The sequence below is a fragment of the Lupinus angustifolius genome, chromosome LG03 (genome assembly GCF_001865875.1).
Source record: "Lupinus angustifolius cultivar Tanjil chromosome LG03, LupAngTanjil_v1.0, whole genome shotgun sequence".
Taxonomy (NCBI): Eukaryota; Viridiplantae; Streptophyta; class Magnoliopsida; order Fabales; family Fabaceae; genus Lupinus; species Lupinus angustifolius.
The window spans coordinates 23,884,148-23,903,200 of NC_032011.1; the positions used below are offsets into that span (position 1 = coordinate 23,884,148).

The 19,053-nt window shown below is 31.3% G+C and overlaps 2 protein-coding genes across 3 annotated transcripts; one reads left to right on the forward strand and one right to left on the reverse strand.

Annotated features, from left to right (window-relative positions):
- On the reverse strand, positions 537-8,608 carry LOC109343842 (CSC1-like protein RXW8). Of its 2 annotated transcripts, none has more exons than XM_019582327.1 (12): positions 8,102-8,608; positions 4,864-5,210; positions 4,190-4,333; positions 3,927-3,990; positions 3,604-3,813; positions 3,173-3,355; positions 2,688-2,986; positions 2,116-2,392; positions 1,678-1,956; positions 1,224-1,457; positions 813-984; positions 537-723 (listed from the first exon to the last, which is right to left on the reverse strand). In XM_019582327.1, the coding sequence occupies exons 2-12, from the start codon at positions 5,136-5,138 to the stop codon at positions 668-670; spliced, it is 2,193 nt and encodes a 730-aa protein (XP_019437872.1). In that variant the 5' UTR covers positions 5,139-5,210; positions 8,102-8,608; the 3' UTR covers positions 537-667. The 2 variants fall into 2 exon arrangements, with proteins under 2 accessions (XP_019437872.1, XP_019437873.1); XM_019582328.1 differs by lacking the exon at positions 8,102-8,608 and adding an exon at positions 6,365-6,871.
- LOC109343843 lies at positions 10,892-13,780 on the forward strand. The gene is made up of 7 exons (XM_019582330.1): positions 10,892-11,185; positions 11,349-11,390; positions 11,618-11,746; positions 11,970-12,205; positions 12,674-12,710; positions 13,247-13,304; positions 13,401-13,780. Exons 1-7 carry the CDS (start codon positions 11,090-11,092, stop codon positions 13,478-13,480), a joined length of 678 nt encoding a protein of 225 aa, XP_019437875.1. The 5' UTR covers positions 10,892-11,089; the 3' UTR covers positions 13,481-13,780.

Sequence of the window (19,053 nt, forward strand, 5' to 3'; positions counted from 1 at the left end):
TTAATTAACTTTACTTTCTATCATAGCCATCAATTCTTAGGAAATTCAATGATTTAAATTAATAAGTAGATCTAAATCATTATATATTTATAAAATTTATAGCTAGGATGAGGAGTAAGTCTAAAAAACTTACTCTTTGAAGAGTTCTTGGCCCTTTTTTGTCTTGATGGTACTTAACTAAATTGGATTAAACCCATAATGACATTAGTCAGGTAAACATAACATGGCATTTTCAACCGAACAATTAAAACTAATAGTAATCGTATTCAAGACTCAAGAATCAAGATATCAATGGTCTTATGCTTGCAATTCTTTCCAGTGAATATTTTAGCTACAGTTTCTGATTGAACAAGTTAAAGTAGTTCACAACAACTTCTTTTGGCTAGAAAAGTTCTGCAATGCTCCCTTTTGAGATGTTTGTAATATTTTGCTTAGGTTAATTTTGCCATGAATCAAATATTATGTTAATTTATAAGGTAAGGTTGCTCATAAAAACTACTACGTAGTGGAGAAATACATACAATGTTATTCCACTCATTGCACACAACATCCAATTCCTATTTTCTTCATAGGTATCTAGAATCTGAATAATCTTCATCAACAATAATAGTTCATGCAACACATTCTTCAGTGGAACATCATAATGATTCTCATGATATCTAAAATCCTAAGAACTTCGATGAACTGGCAGCCATGACATATCTTTTTTGCTATTTTCCTTGCCTGAAAAATAAAATGCAAATATAACCCAAGTTTTATGTCCTTAATTCCATGCAGAAAAGTGAAATTCTAAGCAATGGATGGGAACAAACCTGTCTCCAAATCTTGTGGAGGGTGAACACGCGTGCTTTCATCGTGATGGCTACCGAAGCATTCTGAGTGACTAGAACCACTAGAGAATTGGCAATAGGCTGTATGCAATTCATTGTAAACATCTTTCATCCTTCCACAACGCTCATCTCTCTTATCCATGTCAATAAGAACCTAAAACAAACTCCATTAGTTTTATTCAGGTGAAGGAGAGCGATTGCTTCACCCAATGTTGCTGTAATATTGTAGTTGTGTGGAGACTGCATCACACCGCAATTATGGTGTGGCACGAGTCGCAATGATGCGTCCGTATCATCAGACCACATCAATTGTAATGTGACACGACCGCAATCGCAACCGCGTGCAATGTAAAACAAATAAGTGTGGAAGAGTGAGAGCAAGGGATGGCCTACCTGTGCTGCAGTGTTCCTAAATACTGGGAGAAATCGCTCTCTACAATATTGGTGAAATAGAAGGGTGCCAAGGAGCAGTGGAATGGTAAAACCAGATGCCACAGTTGATTGTTTAAGTCCAAACACTCCAAGTGCAATAATTTGAGCAAAGATCAGAGAAAAGACCGTAGTGTTGTGAGCAATGGGCCAGTATTGTCCCCCACCATCATATTTTGTAACATACACATTAAGAATCTGTAAAGGCCAGTGTTACATTGAATTTTTTCTTACAAAAAAAGATTATAAACATTTGTTCATTCAATTTCATAAAGTTTAACAAATCAAACATAACCAATCATAATGCATAGATATAAGTGTGAGTCATTCAATTATTATTAATTGAAGCATACAATAGTTAGGCCTAATGAACTCTATGATCAACAAAAGGAGAGAAAGGCATGAAAGAAGTACTAACCTGGTTTCTGTAAACAAGGTATGCAAGGAAAAAGTAGAAGAGTAAGAAGGGCAATATTAAGGGTGCCAGAATAGCACAAGTGAACCCAAGGAACCCAAATAGTAAGACCCTTGGAACTTCTGTATGGTATGGAAAAGATAGGGTGCCATCCATTGAATCGTCATTACACCGGAGCACGAATCGCTGGAACAGATTACAGAAAAGAGGAAACAATTGCATAATTTCACATGCCAAGCTTGCCCAACCAGATGACAAAACATATGTTGTGAAGAATGTAGCCTGCATGCAATGAAAAAACCACAGTAAAGTGAATAGCTAATCGCGGGAAAAAATATAGAAAAGTGAACAAAGTTAAGTACAAATTTCATAGTTAAGTGTTAACTGAAATCTTTGATACAATACAAGTTCATGTGGGAATTTGGGTATATTATATATTACCTGTGCTGGTACTGCTTTGGCAAGTTGGGCAGGTAGTTCTGTTATACTAGAAAACACTGAGAGTTGGCTAATAACAGATCCGGCAAATACATTAACAAAGAACACATTCCAAATTGTGAAGTACAAAACTTTGTAGCATGCACTCTTCTTCCTTCCACTTCGGGAAATAGAACCCTCCACAGCCGAAAATAGCATCATTACTGGTGGAACAGCACATAAAAATAAAACCAAAATTGCACTTGGCAGATAACCAATCACCACCTCACTCATAAATTTCCTGGAAAAAATAATTACTGGTTCAAATTAACAATGAAATGTATATATATAATTTAAATTTTTAAGTTCCCTTGCTAATGTTCAACATTCCATATTCGTCAATAATCAATAATAATTATATTGATCTATATTTTAACAAGAAACTGTGGCTCATGAGCAAGAATTAGACTAGAAAATTCTGAATTTATTATGCATAATTATTCCTTCCAATTCTGAGCCAGATACATAGCCAAAAATGTGAGCCATGCATGGAGACAGAGTATAGAAATCCATAACAATTGTGTGTAACATCTTACTTTTGAAGTATCTCAGTCAAAAAAGGGAACATTTTCTCAAGCTTGTCTAGTTGAGTCAACCCTTGAGCAAATGTAACAGGGATAAGGAATACAAGCATGAAGGTAACAGAGGACGCAACCGTAGCTATCTTGCGAACCCAAAGTTGCTTATAAGGTAGGGAAAGATTGGTCCAGTAAACATCATTTGGTTCAGGTGCTAGGTCTGTGACCCACAACATAGGATTTGATGTTTGAAGATTTTGGGCAGCCATGAGAGCAGCATACCGACTTTTAAAGAACACAAAAGCGGCTGCACATTCCTGTATTAGAGACCCAAATGTGAGCAATATTTGTTAACATCACATAAGATGTGATTCTATATACTTCTATAACTATATAATGAAAACAACAAAAAGAACACAATACATATTGTGACACAAGTTATGTTTCCCTAGTTTCAATAACATAATAATAACAGTATAAATGAATACAGCCAGAAAATTGACCTTTTTTCTTGCATCTATATGTCTGTCCGTGTATCCTGTTCTCCCATGCATACTATCTATCTCATTAGAAATCATCTTAAAAGAATTTGTAGATCCTCCACAAAAGCAACATTGCGGAAAACTTAGCTTACAAGTCTTTCCCAACGAATCACCAAGCATCTTATACATAAGTTCTGCATCATCCTGGAGCAAGAGAAGATTAAAAAACAAGTTCAAATACTAGTTCTATAGAAAAAACTCATCATCAAAATATCATGTGACAACACCAAAGATCATAAAAGAAATCAGACCCACCCAAGAAATGAAATTTGACAAGCACAAAGTTTTGTGCATATCTTTTTCTTATTAATTCTCAATTAATGGAAAAGTCTTTGAATCACGGTCGAAGAGATTTGATAAGTATGACATTTTAAAGAGGTTAAGAGGCTTACCTTCATTTTCTGAACTGTCCCAGACTTATACACCATTTGGTGTGACAAGTATGTTGATGCATGGTAATATGAGAAAAACTTTTTCACTGTGTCATAGTATGATTCTTCTGGAGACCAGGGTATTCCTCTAACAAGAATTGAAAAATGGCTTGGATTTGGAGCCGATCCAATAATATGTACTAGCCGCAAATTTGCAATGTTCTTATATTCCTGAACATAAATGCCATTCAATTAGTCATATTTAAGATTACAAGAAAAACTTGGTACATCACCTATGGAAACAGATAAATAAGCTAATCTTGCAGGGTAGTTGAATTCCTTACAAAGTAAAGAAGAGTACAAGCTGCTAAAGTTATGATGTATAATGCAAGACAATGAGCCCAAAGCCTGAAATCAAGCAATAGAAAATAAACAAACTATAAGTGGCCACTTTATAGGTATAGTCCTGAATCCTTCTTATGTATTCAATTGTTGAATTGTTTAATCATTATTTTCTAAGCCAATACACACTATTGGCTGTTTGAACTAAATTAACATAATGAAAATATCTGTTTATAAATAAGAAATAGCTTATAGCTCATAGAACCTTGATCCTTCCTTGACATTCTCAATGGTAAATACTTCCAGTGACTCGAAGGGTATATCCTTATGTATTCTGACCTGACCATAGTAATTCGCTGGAAGCACTAGAGTAGTACAGATGATGGCAGCAACAGAAAATACACGAATGCTGAAGGACAAAAAATGTAACATCAGTAGTTAGTAATGATGTAAAAGCATTTAGTTTTTTTATTTGATGTGGTTTTAAATGTGATATTAGCAAATGATATCAAATTAACATAAAATGGTGAAACAAGAAACAAAAAACTCGAACGATTATATCGGAAAGTCAAGCAAGGCGAGGGTTGGGATGCGAACATCTATCCTCACGAGATCCCACTTAGTGATGGCATCATGCAACGAGTCATCCTTTAAAATTTAAATGGAAAAGGTGCTAAACAATCTTCTTTAATTTAATGGCCTATTGCAAACTTGGGTTTAGCAACTTAAATGCTTGGCTATCATTTAGTTCACAGAATAAAAAAGGTCAAATTGTTTACAAAAATAGGTTGCCATCTTGTGTACACAGTCCAAATTTCAGATTAGAAACTTATTGGATAAGAAAGTAGATCACTCTTAGTTGAATGATCCCGGAGACAATATAAAGATGTACATAAGGTATAGCTAAAAGAAGTTTCAAGTTTAGAAGGATAGAACAACCTGAACACAAGCATTCTGCTGAATACCACAGCATCCATTCCACCAAGAGCTAGTATTTCATCTTGAGTTGTTTCCCATGCTTTCATTACCCATGTAGGAGAGGGCACAAATCTTTCCAAGAGATCAACATGTTTGTCGCGCCGAGTGGCTAGCCTTCTTCCGAAGTACACATTAACATTGCTGGGCTGTTTCCTTAATATTGAATAGAGTGAAAAGAGCACTATGCACAAAACAATATTAATTCCAGCAGAAGTTAAAAGTGCAGCAATGTCCATCTTTGCCCACTGTATTGGCAAACTAGACACATCTCATTACCCAAGAAGAAAGGTATAAGACTTCAAAATCACCTGAAAGAACAAATGTTCCAGATTTTCAATCAACATCTCATTAAATTGAATAGTTGTGCAGATACACCAAGTAGTTTTTAGAAAAATAAGTGATCATTGTCAAACCCTCCTTTATTCATCAATCTGAGTCTCTATAGACAGGGATGAGAAAAGCCATAAACATAGTTAGAGAGCGCAGAAATTTGACACATTTTAAGCAAAATCAACAATAACACTAACTCCTACCTTTAATAATTGTCTAAAGTTCAGTTTAATGAAAAATGAAATATCACATAAAGTTTTTGAAAGGGAGGGCAAATCCAAATGCATGACATGAATAATACAAAATAAATGTATCATCAATACTTACTCAGCTTTCAATAGTTCTTTATATCATCATATAAATAAACATAGTAGCACAAATTACTAACACCTAGTTCCATCCCTCTCTATATACTATTACCCAACTCAGCTGCTATTTCCGGTGGGGGTTTGATAGGGGCACCACCACAAACAAGAATGCAAAGTAACATGACATCAAGTATTACAAACTTTAAGTCTTCAACAAGTTATGGAGAGATACCAAACATAAAGCCTATATAAATGTCTGATTCTATTAATTCACAAATTTAACATTGCATCTTAAAATTCCTACTAAATTTCCATGGAAATGGAGTTAAAGCTGGTAGTATACATAACAATATGAAGTAAATAGTAACTAGTAGAATAAAAGCAAATAGCTATGAAGTAAATAACGAAATCTATAGTATTGGGAAGCCTGAAAAACACAAAAGGGGTAATAGCTATGAACAGATTAGCATATATGCAAAAACAATCTCAAGTCTATGTTGAAAGAAACATATACCAAAACCTTAAAGCATTATATCTATAAGTCAATCAATTATACACTCTTAAACTTATCTAGCTCTACAAATGTGAGATTTTCTCTTCAGACTTAGAATACCTGACACTCAAATTATCAATGCAGCCATTTAAACAAAGCGCAAATGGTAGAAACCACGAGTCTAAAGATTAAATAAACACGACAGAATTCCTTAAAATAATTGGCTTAATGAAAGGAAAATGGCTTGGAAACTTGAATATAAGTTTTGTTCCTGGCATAACACAGAATAAAACAAACACATAAAAAATAACTCTAAAGAGAGGACAAGTACCTGCATGCGTAGAAAAATATTGTGGATGAATAGCAACTATCCAAGACAATGGTAGAAAAAGCAAAATGACACGAAGAAGAGAAAATGCGGCTTCAATTCAACTTCACCAGAGGGTTTATACAAAAAACTGATCCACGCAACAACAACAAAATTCGAAACCCAAAAGTTTTTTGCGTTTTGTTTATCTTTATATTTCAAAAGCAACGAGAATGTGTAGGTTAAAACGGGGAACCAAAGCAATTTGGCTTCAATTCTAAACGCATTATTTGTATCGCGCTTTCTCTATAGGTTGGTTTTGCAGTGCAACGGAAAAAAACGGGTAACGGATTCTGAACGTGGCCTAACTATGATTACAATAACAGCCACGAAGCGCTTTTCTCATACGCTGCATTTCCCATGCATCTCAATTCGCACACAATGATGGAACGTTGCGTCTTCACGTTCCATGATTTTTACGTGTTCTCAGTTTTTTGGTTTAAACCAGCTTCTACTTTCTGTCATGGGTTAGGGCATGTAATCTAGTTTTTTTCTTTTTGGACCATTTTTATTGGTGTACGGTTTGGATAGTTTTAGGTTTATCCTCAACCATATTTAAATATATCGGTCAATTTTAACAAATTTAATAAAAGTGGATTTTGGTTTATTCTAGAAAGGAAATGTTAATCATAATATTATAAATTTATCCTTGAGATAAAAGTGACAAACTTAAAATAACAAGACTTGAAAAAGTATATCAAAATTAAATGTAGATTCACATTTTGTCTCCTCAAGTTTAATGAAACTAAATTGGAATTTAAAGAAAATGGTAAAATATAAAATCAGCATTAAAAACTCAAGTTTCAACCCATTTTTGTATTACCAATGATATCTTTATCTTTTGGATAATAAATTAATCTCTTTCGAATTGCGTGATTGCTTCCCCCAACAAGTGTTGCTTTTAGAAATCGAACTTTCGATCTCTTTTAATGTTAAAGAGATCTATCAGAACCTTAACATTATTAGACCAACACTTTGATAAGTTTCACCACTTTATTCAAAGATTAGAAACTAAATCCAAATTTAAAAATCAAAGTAAATCTAAAATTGAGCAATTAAATTCCACACAAAAATCAATAACTAATCTTTGAATATAAAATAAAGAAGCTTTAATAGTGAATTGATGTTAAGCAAGTAAAAAAATTGGATAAGGGCAAAAAAATATTTGGAAATGAAGGGAGGTAAGCTAAAATAGATTAGTTTCCACAATAGTGATTTATCGTTTCTTTTCTCATATGTTTTCTTATGTTAATTAAATATTTATTATTAGTATTGTTTCTTATTCATTAATATTGGTACAAGACAACATAAGACAACATATACCACAGGATTTAGAACAACATATTGCTTCCCATCATTTACAAAGATTATTAAAGCCAGAAAACTCATAATGAGCTTCTTATGGTTCTCCTTTGATATTTAATTTTGAACTTAATTACAGAGGGGAGCATATTTCTCGTTCCACTTTTTGTATCACTTAATATACCATTAATTTTGATTGGTTAAAAAAACAGCCATTTAAACAAAGCGCAAATGGTAGAAACCACGAGTCTAAAGATTAAATAAACACGACAGAATTCCTTAAAATAATTGGCTTAATGAAAGGAAAATGGCTTGGAAACTTGAATATAAGTTTTGTTCCTGGCATAACACAGAATAAAACAAACACATAAAAAATAACTCTAAAGAGAGGACAAGTACCTGCATGCGTAGAAAAATATTGTGGATGAATAGCAACTATCCAAGACAATGGTAGAAAAAGCAAAATGACACGAAGAAGAGAAAATGCGGCTTCAATTCAACTTCACCAGAGGGTTTATACAAAAAACTGATCCACGCAACAACAACAAAATTCGAAACCCAAAAGTTTTTTGCGTTTTGTTTATCTTTATATTTCAAAAGCAACGAGAATGTGTAGGTTAAAACGGGGAACCAAAGCAATTTGGCTTCAATTCTAAACGCATTATTTGTATCGCGCTTTCTCTATAGGTTGGTTTTGCAGTGCAACGGAAAAAAACGGGTAACGGATTCTGAACGTGGCCTAACTATGATTACAATAACAGCCACGAAGCGCTTTTCTCATACGCTGCATTTCCCATGCATCTCAATTCGCACACAATGATGGAACGTTGCGTCTTCACGTTCCATGATTTTTACGTGTTCTCAGTTTTTTGGTTTAAACCAGCTTCTACTTTCTGTCATGGGTTAGGGCATGTAATCTAGTTTTTTTCTTTTTGGACCATTTTTATTGGTGTACGGTTTGGATAGTTTTAGGTTTATCCTCAACCATATTTAAATATATCGGTCAATTTTAACAAATTTAATAAAAGTGGATTTTGGTTTATTCTAGAAAGGAAATGTTAATCATAATATTATAAATTTATCCTTGAGATAAAAGTGACAAACTTAAAATAACAAGACTTGAAAAAGTATATCAAAATTAAATGTAGATTCACATTTTGTCTCCTCAAGTTTAATGAAACTAAATTGGAATTTAAAGAAAATGGTAAAATATAAAATCAGCATTAAAAACTCAAGTTTCAACCCATTTTTGTATTACCAATGATATCTTTATCTTTTGGATAATAAATTAATCTCTTTCGAATTGCGTGATTGCTTCCCCCAACAAGTGTTGCTTTTAGAAATCGAACTTTCGATCTCTTTTAATGTTAAAGAGATCTATCAGAACCTTAACATTATTAGACCAACACTTTGATAAGTTTCACCACTTTATTCAAAGATTAGAAACTAAATCCAAATTTAAAAATCAAAGTAAATCTAAAATTGAGCAATTAAATTCCACACAAAAATCAATAACTAATCTTTGAATATAAAATAAAGAAGCTTTAATAGTGAATTGATGTTAAGCAAGTAAAAAAATTGGATAAGGGCAAAAAAATATTTGGAAATGAAGGGAGGTAAGCTAAAATAGATTAGTTTCCACAATAGTGATTTATCGTTTCTTTTCTCATATGTTTTCTTATGTTAATTAAATATTTATTATTAGTATTGTTTCTTATTCATTAATATTGGTACAAGACAACATAAGACAACATATACCACAGGATTTAGAACAACATATTGCTTCCCATCATTTACAAAGATTATTAAAGCCAGAAAACTCATAATGAGCTTCTTATGGTTCTCCTTTGATATTTAATTTTGAACTTAATTACAGAGGGGAGCATATTTCTCGTTCCACTTTTTGTATCACTTAATATACCATTAATTTTGATTGGTTAAAAAAATATTTAAATTAAAATTGTAATTATTAAATATTTTTTTGACTAATCATACCTTTTGACACATGGAGTAATACAAGTTAATAAAACATTATATGAGATCTTGTTAGTGAAATGGTAACGGGGTGAAACGCGTATAGATAATGCTTTCATGTACTCATATACATGCTACTTACCAGTACCCTTATGATAGTAGATATGTGCGGGTACTTAATAAGTTTTTAAATATATGTATATTTACAAATTTTATAATAATTAATATATATAAAATAATTATTACATGAACAAAAAAATTTATATATATATATATATATATATATTAAATATATCATTATATTTTAATCACTAAAATTTATTATAAAGTAATAATAAAATAGATAATATATAATTATAAAATAAAAAACAATATATATAAAATATTTAATTAAGTAATTAATCAATAAATGTGTGGTGCCCATAGAGAGCATGTATCACAATACTCGTTCTCACTTATAAATTGTTTTTGTAGGTATTTGTTGCATATATTTTAATAGATACCTACAGGATGAATATTTTTGTCATCCTAGTTATGGCCAAAGAACAAAAAATAATGAGATGAAATAAAAAAAGTAATTTACACTGATATCTCTGAGTTTTAATGAAATTATAATCACCCCTAATTATATACAAACATTATACAGACGTTTAATTTCTTAAACAATAAATGGTTACGAGTGTAATTAAATAAAATAAAATATGTTATATTTTGAAAGCAAGTCTAAATAGTAAAAGAGTTCATGTATATTCATTGCAAACTTTATCAATTATAAATCAACAAACTGTGTTGTCATTATATTCTAATGATGTGTTTAAATAACTCTTATACTATATTGTAACTAACTAAAATAATGAATAAATATTGACTTGTATACTATTTGGATTTGTCTTCAAAATATGTCATATTTTATCTCATTTAATTACATTCAGCACACTTTTTTATTAAAGAAATTATATTTATCTCTTCAACATGTATAGTGAATGTAATATATGTATAAAACTCTTGGTAGTTTGTGTAATTTTAAAAATGGAGGCATAATTTATGTAAATTAACTAAAATTCAAGAGTGTTAACATAATTTTCTCAATAAAAATATTCATGTTTTTTAAAATTTTAATTAAAATTAAGTTTTTTATCTGTCAATTTTGTTTAGTTCTCATACGTATCACAGATTTTTTCCTATGAAATGAAACGATAGACAGAGAGAGAGAAAAGGAGTCGAGGAGAGGGTAAGTTAGTAATATTTTGAATTGAATTGTAAGTCGGTGAAAAGAAGAAGAATATCAACGAAGATAGGAAAACCACAACCGCGAATGAAAATCTAAGAAATGCGTTTAGATTGTGAAATGCGTTTAGATTGTGAAATTCGTTATCGGAATATTTGAATCCGATTTTGAGACGGTTGTGAAACATGAGGGATGAGACGGAGAAAGATAAAGACAAAGATCCAAAGCTTTTCGGAGCTTTGCTTTTCGGATTTATTGGCGCCACAGTCACTACCTTCGCCGTGAGTTCTCCGCATTCTTTTTCTTCAATTTGTTCTACAACTTTGTTTATACTTTTCATTTTAATTGATTTTAGGTTTAGTTTGAAATTCCAGATGTTCGTGAATTTTGTGGTTGTTGTTGCTGGTGGTGGTTATTGATAGTTGATAGTTCTTTTTGCTGCAGATCGGTCGGCTACGAAGAACTGTTGAGTGGTTCTCTATTCAGGTATTTCTACTACATAGAAATGATGTGATTTTTTGCCTCTAATAAAGGCATTTAAGCCTTACTAGAGTAATTGCATGACTGGTGAATAGATTTGTGTTTTCGAAAGTAGAGGAGCTTACTTGATAGATTTTTTACACGATTTGCTACTATGAGTTTAGGTTTTTCTTTTGAGCTGCAGTGAATTGCTGTGAAACTGATTATGCGTGCTTTTGAAAACTTTGTTGCAGTTTTCCAAGTCGCAGTCATCTTGGAGAGGAGGGAGTGGTGGTTCTTATCGAACATCTTTTCAAGAAGAAGCGTGGAGGAGGCACAATAAACGAATGCAAGAGGAGTACGAAGAGGAGTTGGAGAGAGTGGTTAGTTTGTCTCTTTTACTTCTTATGTTCTTTTATTATCTGTATGAACCGTACATTGCATTCTTCAATTTGGCATGTGAATATCCGTTCTGCTGTGTCTTTTAGAAAGGCTTAATTGAAATATTTAATTGCAGTTTTTAGCTTGCTTAAATGTTTCAGTGGCTGTTGTTAACCTAGGCACTTTAACTTCAGCATAGGTAATTTTTCCATATGATCTTTGTAGGAACGGATAAGGCGTATGCAAAGTGTGTTCAATAGAGAAAGGAATAAATACAAAAGAAGCTATGAACGCTGGAGGGAAAATGATCCTGGTGCATATAATCAGCATTCCCAGAGAGAGGATTGGTATTGGAAGGCCGATACATCTTTCAGAGACCGGAGGACTAATTATCGAGAAGCTCCGAGGGAAAGTGGAAACTATGCATTATCACATCACTACTCAGTTTTGGGTCTTGACAGGTACAGAAATATTGGGTACTGGACCATCTAAAGTGTGGTTCCATTGGAAATATCGCATTTGCATATGTTACTTGAGGAAGAACAAGATGGCTGCTCATATTATATAGTGAAAACAAATGAGAATTGTCTTGAGAGGAAAATGTCTGATAACAAGCATGTTATATGGACTGCGTACCAGGCATATCCTTATAGGTGCATCTTGAGCAGACAGTAATGACCAATATTATTTGAATCAGTATGTAATCATAGACTTAAGCAAATAGATAATTTGGATATCTGCAGATACTTGCAACGTGCAAGAAGTATCTGTGGATGGCTTCAATTTTTTTGTTTGAATTGTAACTTTAACTTTGTGGATACTTGAAGAAACCATGCATGAATGATATCTTATCTGCGTAAGAAGTTAGCACACATGTTTTGTGTTCTTGATTAACCATTAAAATTTAGCTTTCTTTTGATGAACCTCAGGTTTAGAAGGACGCCGTATTCAGATGCTGAAATTAAGGTAACTTCTCTTTTTATAAATGCCTTGCATGTTACTGGTAGTTTTTGCTAGACAATCTATCAATTTCTAATGCATCACACTCGTTATTTTTTTTTTGCTGGTAGCTTCTCTCTCTCTTTTATCTTATTTTCCTTTCAGCTACATGAAAAAGTTAATGTTATGTGATTGATTGTGGGTTATAGTACCAATATTGAACAACTAATTTCATAATTATTCTGTTGGAAATTAGTGAATCATGTGAAAAAATAATGTCACTGTTTTACCTGTGGTTTGTGCCCAAGGGTAATTAACTTTTAAGTTTGCCATACTGTTTACACTTTACCAGCTATTGGCCTCCCTAGAGTAGAGTGTTATATTTTTTTCCACATATGATGTTCATGTGACATCAATTCTGATTTGGTTTCCTGTGGGGTGTCCTCCTATCTGAGTTTTCTTACATGTTGATATTGCTGATACTATTGCTCTCACTGCTCTATGTGTGTTATCTTAATTACCTTTGTTACTATATCTTAATTTCATTTCAAAATCCCCTCCAGACAGCGTTTAGGACCAAGGCGAAGGAGTATCATCCTGATCAGAACCAGAATAATATAGGTAGGTCTTTGATCTGTTATCATGTGTGAGATCTTGTCATAATCTTAAACCATGGCATTTATTAATCACGGATATGTGGATGTGGAACTGTTACAGTGGCTTCTGAGGCTAAGTTCAAAGAAGTGATGAATTCATATGAGGCCATAAAACAGGAAAGAAGAAACCAGAATTTGTGATTGCCTTTTCATTGAATTATCCTCCACCAGCTAAAATATGGTTCTGCTGTGAGTAAAATTCTGTAATGATTAGAAATTAGATTACTGTATTCTTATTTTTCCATTTTGGAAATTCATAGAGGAAAAGGTGTGTATTTAATAATTCCAATCAGACAGTCAATGCCTCTGTAATGGGCTTTAGGAGATTCCATTGGGGTTGTGTTTGCTCAATAATTCACTTCTTGTACAATATAATATATGTTAGACACACTTTCTCCTTCTTGTACAATGTGACCTTATTTAACAAATAGGGTCACACATCACTTGTTTTTTTGGTAAATAATTAATCTCTTTCGAGGTTTGGGGTTGCTCCTCCCAATAAATGTCTCTCATAAGAATCGAACATTCAACCTTGAGGATTCGGTTTTACTCTTCTAGGCATTGAGAATAGAATCCAGTAAATAAATGTTTAATCATAAGCAACCTGACACACTCAGACCCCTAATGACTTCCCATGTTGACACATTGGGCCATGGTTCCTTGCCAAAATTGAACTCATCCATAATTTGTTTTAAATGTTTAATTGGTAACTCCATTAATTTTCATATTTTGTAGTACCTTACACAAACGTATTATGTCTCAGGGGTGTTTTCCTTCTCAATTATAGTCCCTTTGCGATTAAAATCTGCATAAAATTGGTTCTTGCTGACTTTGGGGAGTGTTGGTCACAAAATACCAATTTGCCTTCAATATGATGGGAGTCGATATTAGAAATTGATCTTGGAACTAAAACATTAGAACGTTTTAGTAGATTAAAATAGAATTTTTTTGTACAAACATGCTTTTGTGCAAGTTGTGTTAGACATAACAGTCTCCTGCATACTTAGACTTAAATGATGGTACATTTTTTTCATAGTTTATCATTAATGTTTATCATTATATTTTTGAAATGCAACAGGTTGGCAATTCTTGTTGTAATTTCAAAACACACAAGATCATGAGGATAACATAAGTGATAAGTAGAAGAACATGACTACTTGATAAGTTCACGAGTATTCTTCATCTTATTGATAAGAAATTAAACCCTTTCGAAATACAGAATTGCAAGTGTCACTTTAGATGCATATGATTGGTAAAATTTGTGGACAAAATTTAATAAGATGGTGTTAAAATTTTCATCCATTTTACTTCTTACATGGCTGTCTCTTAATCCAACGGTTCTTTTATTTGTCTATGTTTTTTATGAACAAAGGTTCTTTTATTTAATAAAATACATTCAGTTAAAATATATAAATTTAATATTGTTTATACTTTTTAAAAACAATAATTTAAAATGTTCCTTTCCTGGTATATTGCTGGAAAAAATGTTAAGGTAGTGCTTAACACATATGCATAATAAACGAGCTTATCTAGTAGACTTTTAATTATGGTAAAATTTTCATTTATGAATTTCATGGATTAAGTTTAAATTTTGTAACTATATATAGAAACGTTAATTTTTCTACACTTAATAATTAAGAAAACAAAAACTCTGGCAAAGTAGGGAAAAGTTAATCATATGTGATTTGACTTATAGGGTTATTCATGCTTAATATTGATTTATGTAGCATGTATTATTTTCATACAATACTTTATGGGAGAGAATTTGAATTATTATGTTGATGTCTTAACCATTTGTTCTTAATATCCAATTAGAAGTAAACATCACATATTTGTGAATGAATTTTCAACTCAAGAAGACAATATAATCAAATAAAATTCATAACTTTGCGGAGCTTTTTCAATTCAATGAATAAACCATATAATTCCTTCATGGAAGAGGCCTTTTTTTATTTTTCTTAGGTACACAATCTGAGAGTGACTTCAACATTAGAAAGAAGGGAAGACATTTTCTTAAAATAAGCAAAAGGAGAATAAAGAGTTTGAAATAAAAAGGAAAAGCCATGAATAAAAAAACTAAACTTGTGAATGATTCTGATTAAACAACAATTTGATTGGTACATAAGTTTCTAGATTGAAGTATTCTAGTGGAGAAAATGACAACGTTGAAATAATGAAAATAAATATTTTGTGACATCATTTCATTTTGTAAAAAAACAGTAACCCAATTTTTTAAAAAGTAAAACATGCAAACGACCGCTTTCTTATTTTAATCTTCATTTTTCAGCCATGGAAATGATCATTAGTTGCTAGGTTTTTTCTATAGAAGATTTCCAAACATAGGATAAAAATTAAGAACTAATAAAAGTAGACTTAACGCTATGTGTTACCCAAATCTTTGATGCTTGGTATATAGATATATCAACTAATAGTATTTGTAAAGTAATTGCCATTGATGTAGGACTTGGTATATAGATAAACAATTGTTATTACCCATTGAGCAAGAACATTTTGAGTATACAAGAGATTACTAAGAATAAAATTAGATTGTGTTTCTAGAGTGATGTCTAATATCTTAAAGTTTGTCACATTTTATATTCCTTTTCATTAGTCAGAAAAGTAAAACCTGAATTTAATATACATTAGTTTTATATTTTCTCACCAATAATATGAAGGGTACATGGAATGATACACACGCGTTAGAATATTATGAGTAAGAACATTTTGAGTATATAAGGGATTACTAAGAATAAAATTAGATTGTGCTTCTAGAGTGATGTCTAATATCCTAAAGTTTCTCGTACTTTATATTCATTTTCATTAGTCAAAAAAGTAAAACCTGAATTTAATATACATTAGTTTTATATTTTCTCATCAATAATATGAAGGGTATATGAAATGATACACAGGTATGTTTACATTTTTACCAAGATTGATATATAGTTATCATCTTTATACTGGACCATGAATCATCAGTTTTTTTTATTACTTATCATTAGAAATTATTACTTCTCAAACCTTACAAGTTGGTAGGGACATTATTGAAGTTTAGATTAAAATAATATCTTTACAACTTTCAACTCATTTCTTATTTATTGCTGTTTGATAAACACAAATTGAAAAGAAATATATTTTCAGTCACTCTAAAGTAAAGAAAAAAGTTGTTCGTAATTTAATACTACTTTGTGACCTTCAACAAACTCATAAATAATGTCCTAACTATCTTATTTATTTTGTAATTTAATATTTTCTTCCATGAATAGTAATATGTGTAGTTGGATGATTTGTTGAGCATATTCTAAAAGGATTGAACATAAACTAAACATATACATATATGGGGTTTTGTTATTCATTTCCCTAAGACATGGTTAATGATCATTTAATGTATCCCCAAACACTATATCCTATATAGTATAATTTAATGTATTTAACTAATGTATTTTTTTTACTAACTACTAATAAAAATAGAAATTATTTGTGAATTTTTTTAACTAAAACCTATACCCATTCCCTCCATTTTATGTCTTTTTTTCTAAAATAAAATTCTTTCTAAATTATTTTTCTTTCTTCTCTATGCTTAGATGCCGCAATGCTCTTTAATCAGTAGATACGTTTGTGGTTGTTAACTTGTGATTTTCAATATTTTGCTATGATTAATAGTTTTTTTATGTATTCTCTATGCCCCTTCTCATCAACATATTATCATCTTCCCCACTATCTTATCATTAGTTGGTGTGATAAAAGTATATTCTTTCTCATATTTTATCTTACTCTTATCATTCTCCTTATCTTATATTGTTACTATCTTATCATAAGCAAGTCTAACAATATTAATACAAATGGAAGAATTTAAATAGAAGAAAATCACCTTCAAGGAAAGAGGGAATTAAAACTGCAAATAAATCTTATCCTATGTATGAGTCTAATTCATCTCCAATATTATATCATTTATCATTTATATTTAATTATTATTGAATCTTTATAAAAAATAAAATGAATAATAAATAATATGAAAATTATATATAAATCTTTATACAAGTAGTGTATAAATTTTACATTATTTTATTATAATAAAAAGAGATAATAATATATAAATATATATGAGGTGCAAAATCTTCATATTGCCCTCTAATACTATGAGTATGCACAAGAGCAACCAACGTCTTCATTTTTATTATTTTCCCCACAATATATACATCAGAAAATATGAATAATTCAGTGAATAATAAAATAAGAATATTCTTATTCTATTAGGAACAATTTTAAAAACAAGCTCTAACACATCATCCCCGTGCACGTTTGAATTTTGAAAGGGAGTAATATTTTTTGACACGTGACAACGACCGGAGCAACAAACATCAACATTCAACATTCCTGACTCCTGAGCTTTGATCCACTGCATGTGATACACACAGACTTGTGTGCATTCTATGATCTGAGTCCGTACACGTCATCCATTTTCACCATCAAACCTCAATCCAACCATTCATCTCATTTGAACTCCAATTATTATACTCTCTTCATTTTCTTCCCTTTACATTCCCAAATTAACCTCGTTTTAGTCACCACTACTTTCATTAAATTTGTCGGTGCCATTGTAGGAATCGAGGTCAATTTAGAACTTCCAAATATCCCATTTCTTCCCACTAATAAGGAGCTAGGGGTCCCTACGGACTTGCGTTTTAGTGACCCATGATTGTTCCACCTTTTCTTTTTAAATATGATTAAGAGGAGCATCATCTTTTCAGCACAACTTTTTGTTTGGTAGAGTATGCTCTCACATTCTGGTTAATGAATTAATCATTTCCAGACGAAATGATTAATATTTTTATAATAAATGTTATTTTTAGGAATCAAACTTTATTTTTTTTGTTATTGTATGGATCTAGTGGAGCTTACACGACTAGACTATCTCTCTGCACAAATTAATACTACTTTAACCATATAAAATTCTCACGTATGTTATTTTCTTGTAAATAGTGAAATTTGATAGAATGATACCATTTCAAGTGCATACTTCTTCACAGGTTTAACACGTTATTTTATAAAATAAAATTACTTTTTCTTCCTTAAATACATTTATTCAAGTTAACCATTTTAATTCGGTGTCTTAATCACCCGAAAAGTTAACCATTTTATAACGTGCTATTATCAATTTCAATCGATCATCGTGAAAGTGAACCAGAAAGAAACTTTAATAAGCTCAAAGGGTGCTTGATAGTATTCATTTTAATTTCCATTGAAATAGACATAATGTGGTGTATTTTATTGTAGAATTAATCAATTATTAGATATTCATAAACATCTCAATAGATGATGTGTACATTGTTTTTATATTTTCAGTATGCATATTTTTTGATAAGTGGATATAAAATAAATAACCAAGGAATGTGAGACTGAAGGAATAGAGAACAACACATAAAAACATGTAGTTCAATATTATGAAGTGATATATAAATGAAAATAAAGGGAATTGCATCCATGTAATTCGATATTATAAAAAAACATGTGGTGCTATATTGCTATTTGGAACATTAAGCTTGATTAGTCTAGATAAGAAAAATCTAGAGTCAATAAACACGCAAGTAACAGGATCAAGAATAGATAACTCAACCACTACCAATTTAACCCAAAAGACAAATAAAAAAGCTGGTATAAGAGATCTTCCAAATTTGAGACCAGTTACAATCGATGTGTTTAAATTTGGTAGCTTA

Bases quoted from the DNA above. Each gene is read 5' to 3' on its own strand.
- LOC109343842 (XM_019582327.1), bottom strand. From the start codon at position 5,138: ATGGACATTGCTGCACTTTTAACTTCTGCTGGAATTAATATTGTTTTG. The intron at 3,356-3,603 runs GTAAGCCTCTTA...CTCTTGCTCCAG, and splicing joins GGACAGTTCAGAAAATGAAG to GATGATGCAGAACTTATGTA. The intron at 985-1,223 runs GTAGGCCATCCC...AGTTTGTTTTAG, and splicing joins TTAGGAACACTGCAGCACAG to GTTCTTATTGACATGGATAA.
- LOC109343843 (XM_019582330.1), top strand. From the start codon at position 11,090: ATGAGGGATGAGACGGAGAAAGATAAAGACAAAGATCCAAAGCTTTTC. The intron at 11,186-11,348 runs GTGAGTTCTCCG...TTTTTGCTGCAG, and splicing joins CCACAGTCACTACCTTCGCC to ATCGGTCGGCTACGAAGAAC. The intron at 12,206-12,673 runs GTACAGAAATAT...GATGAACCTCAG, and splicing joins TCAGTTTTGGGTCTTGACAG to GTTTAGAAGGACGCCGTATT.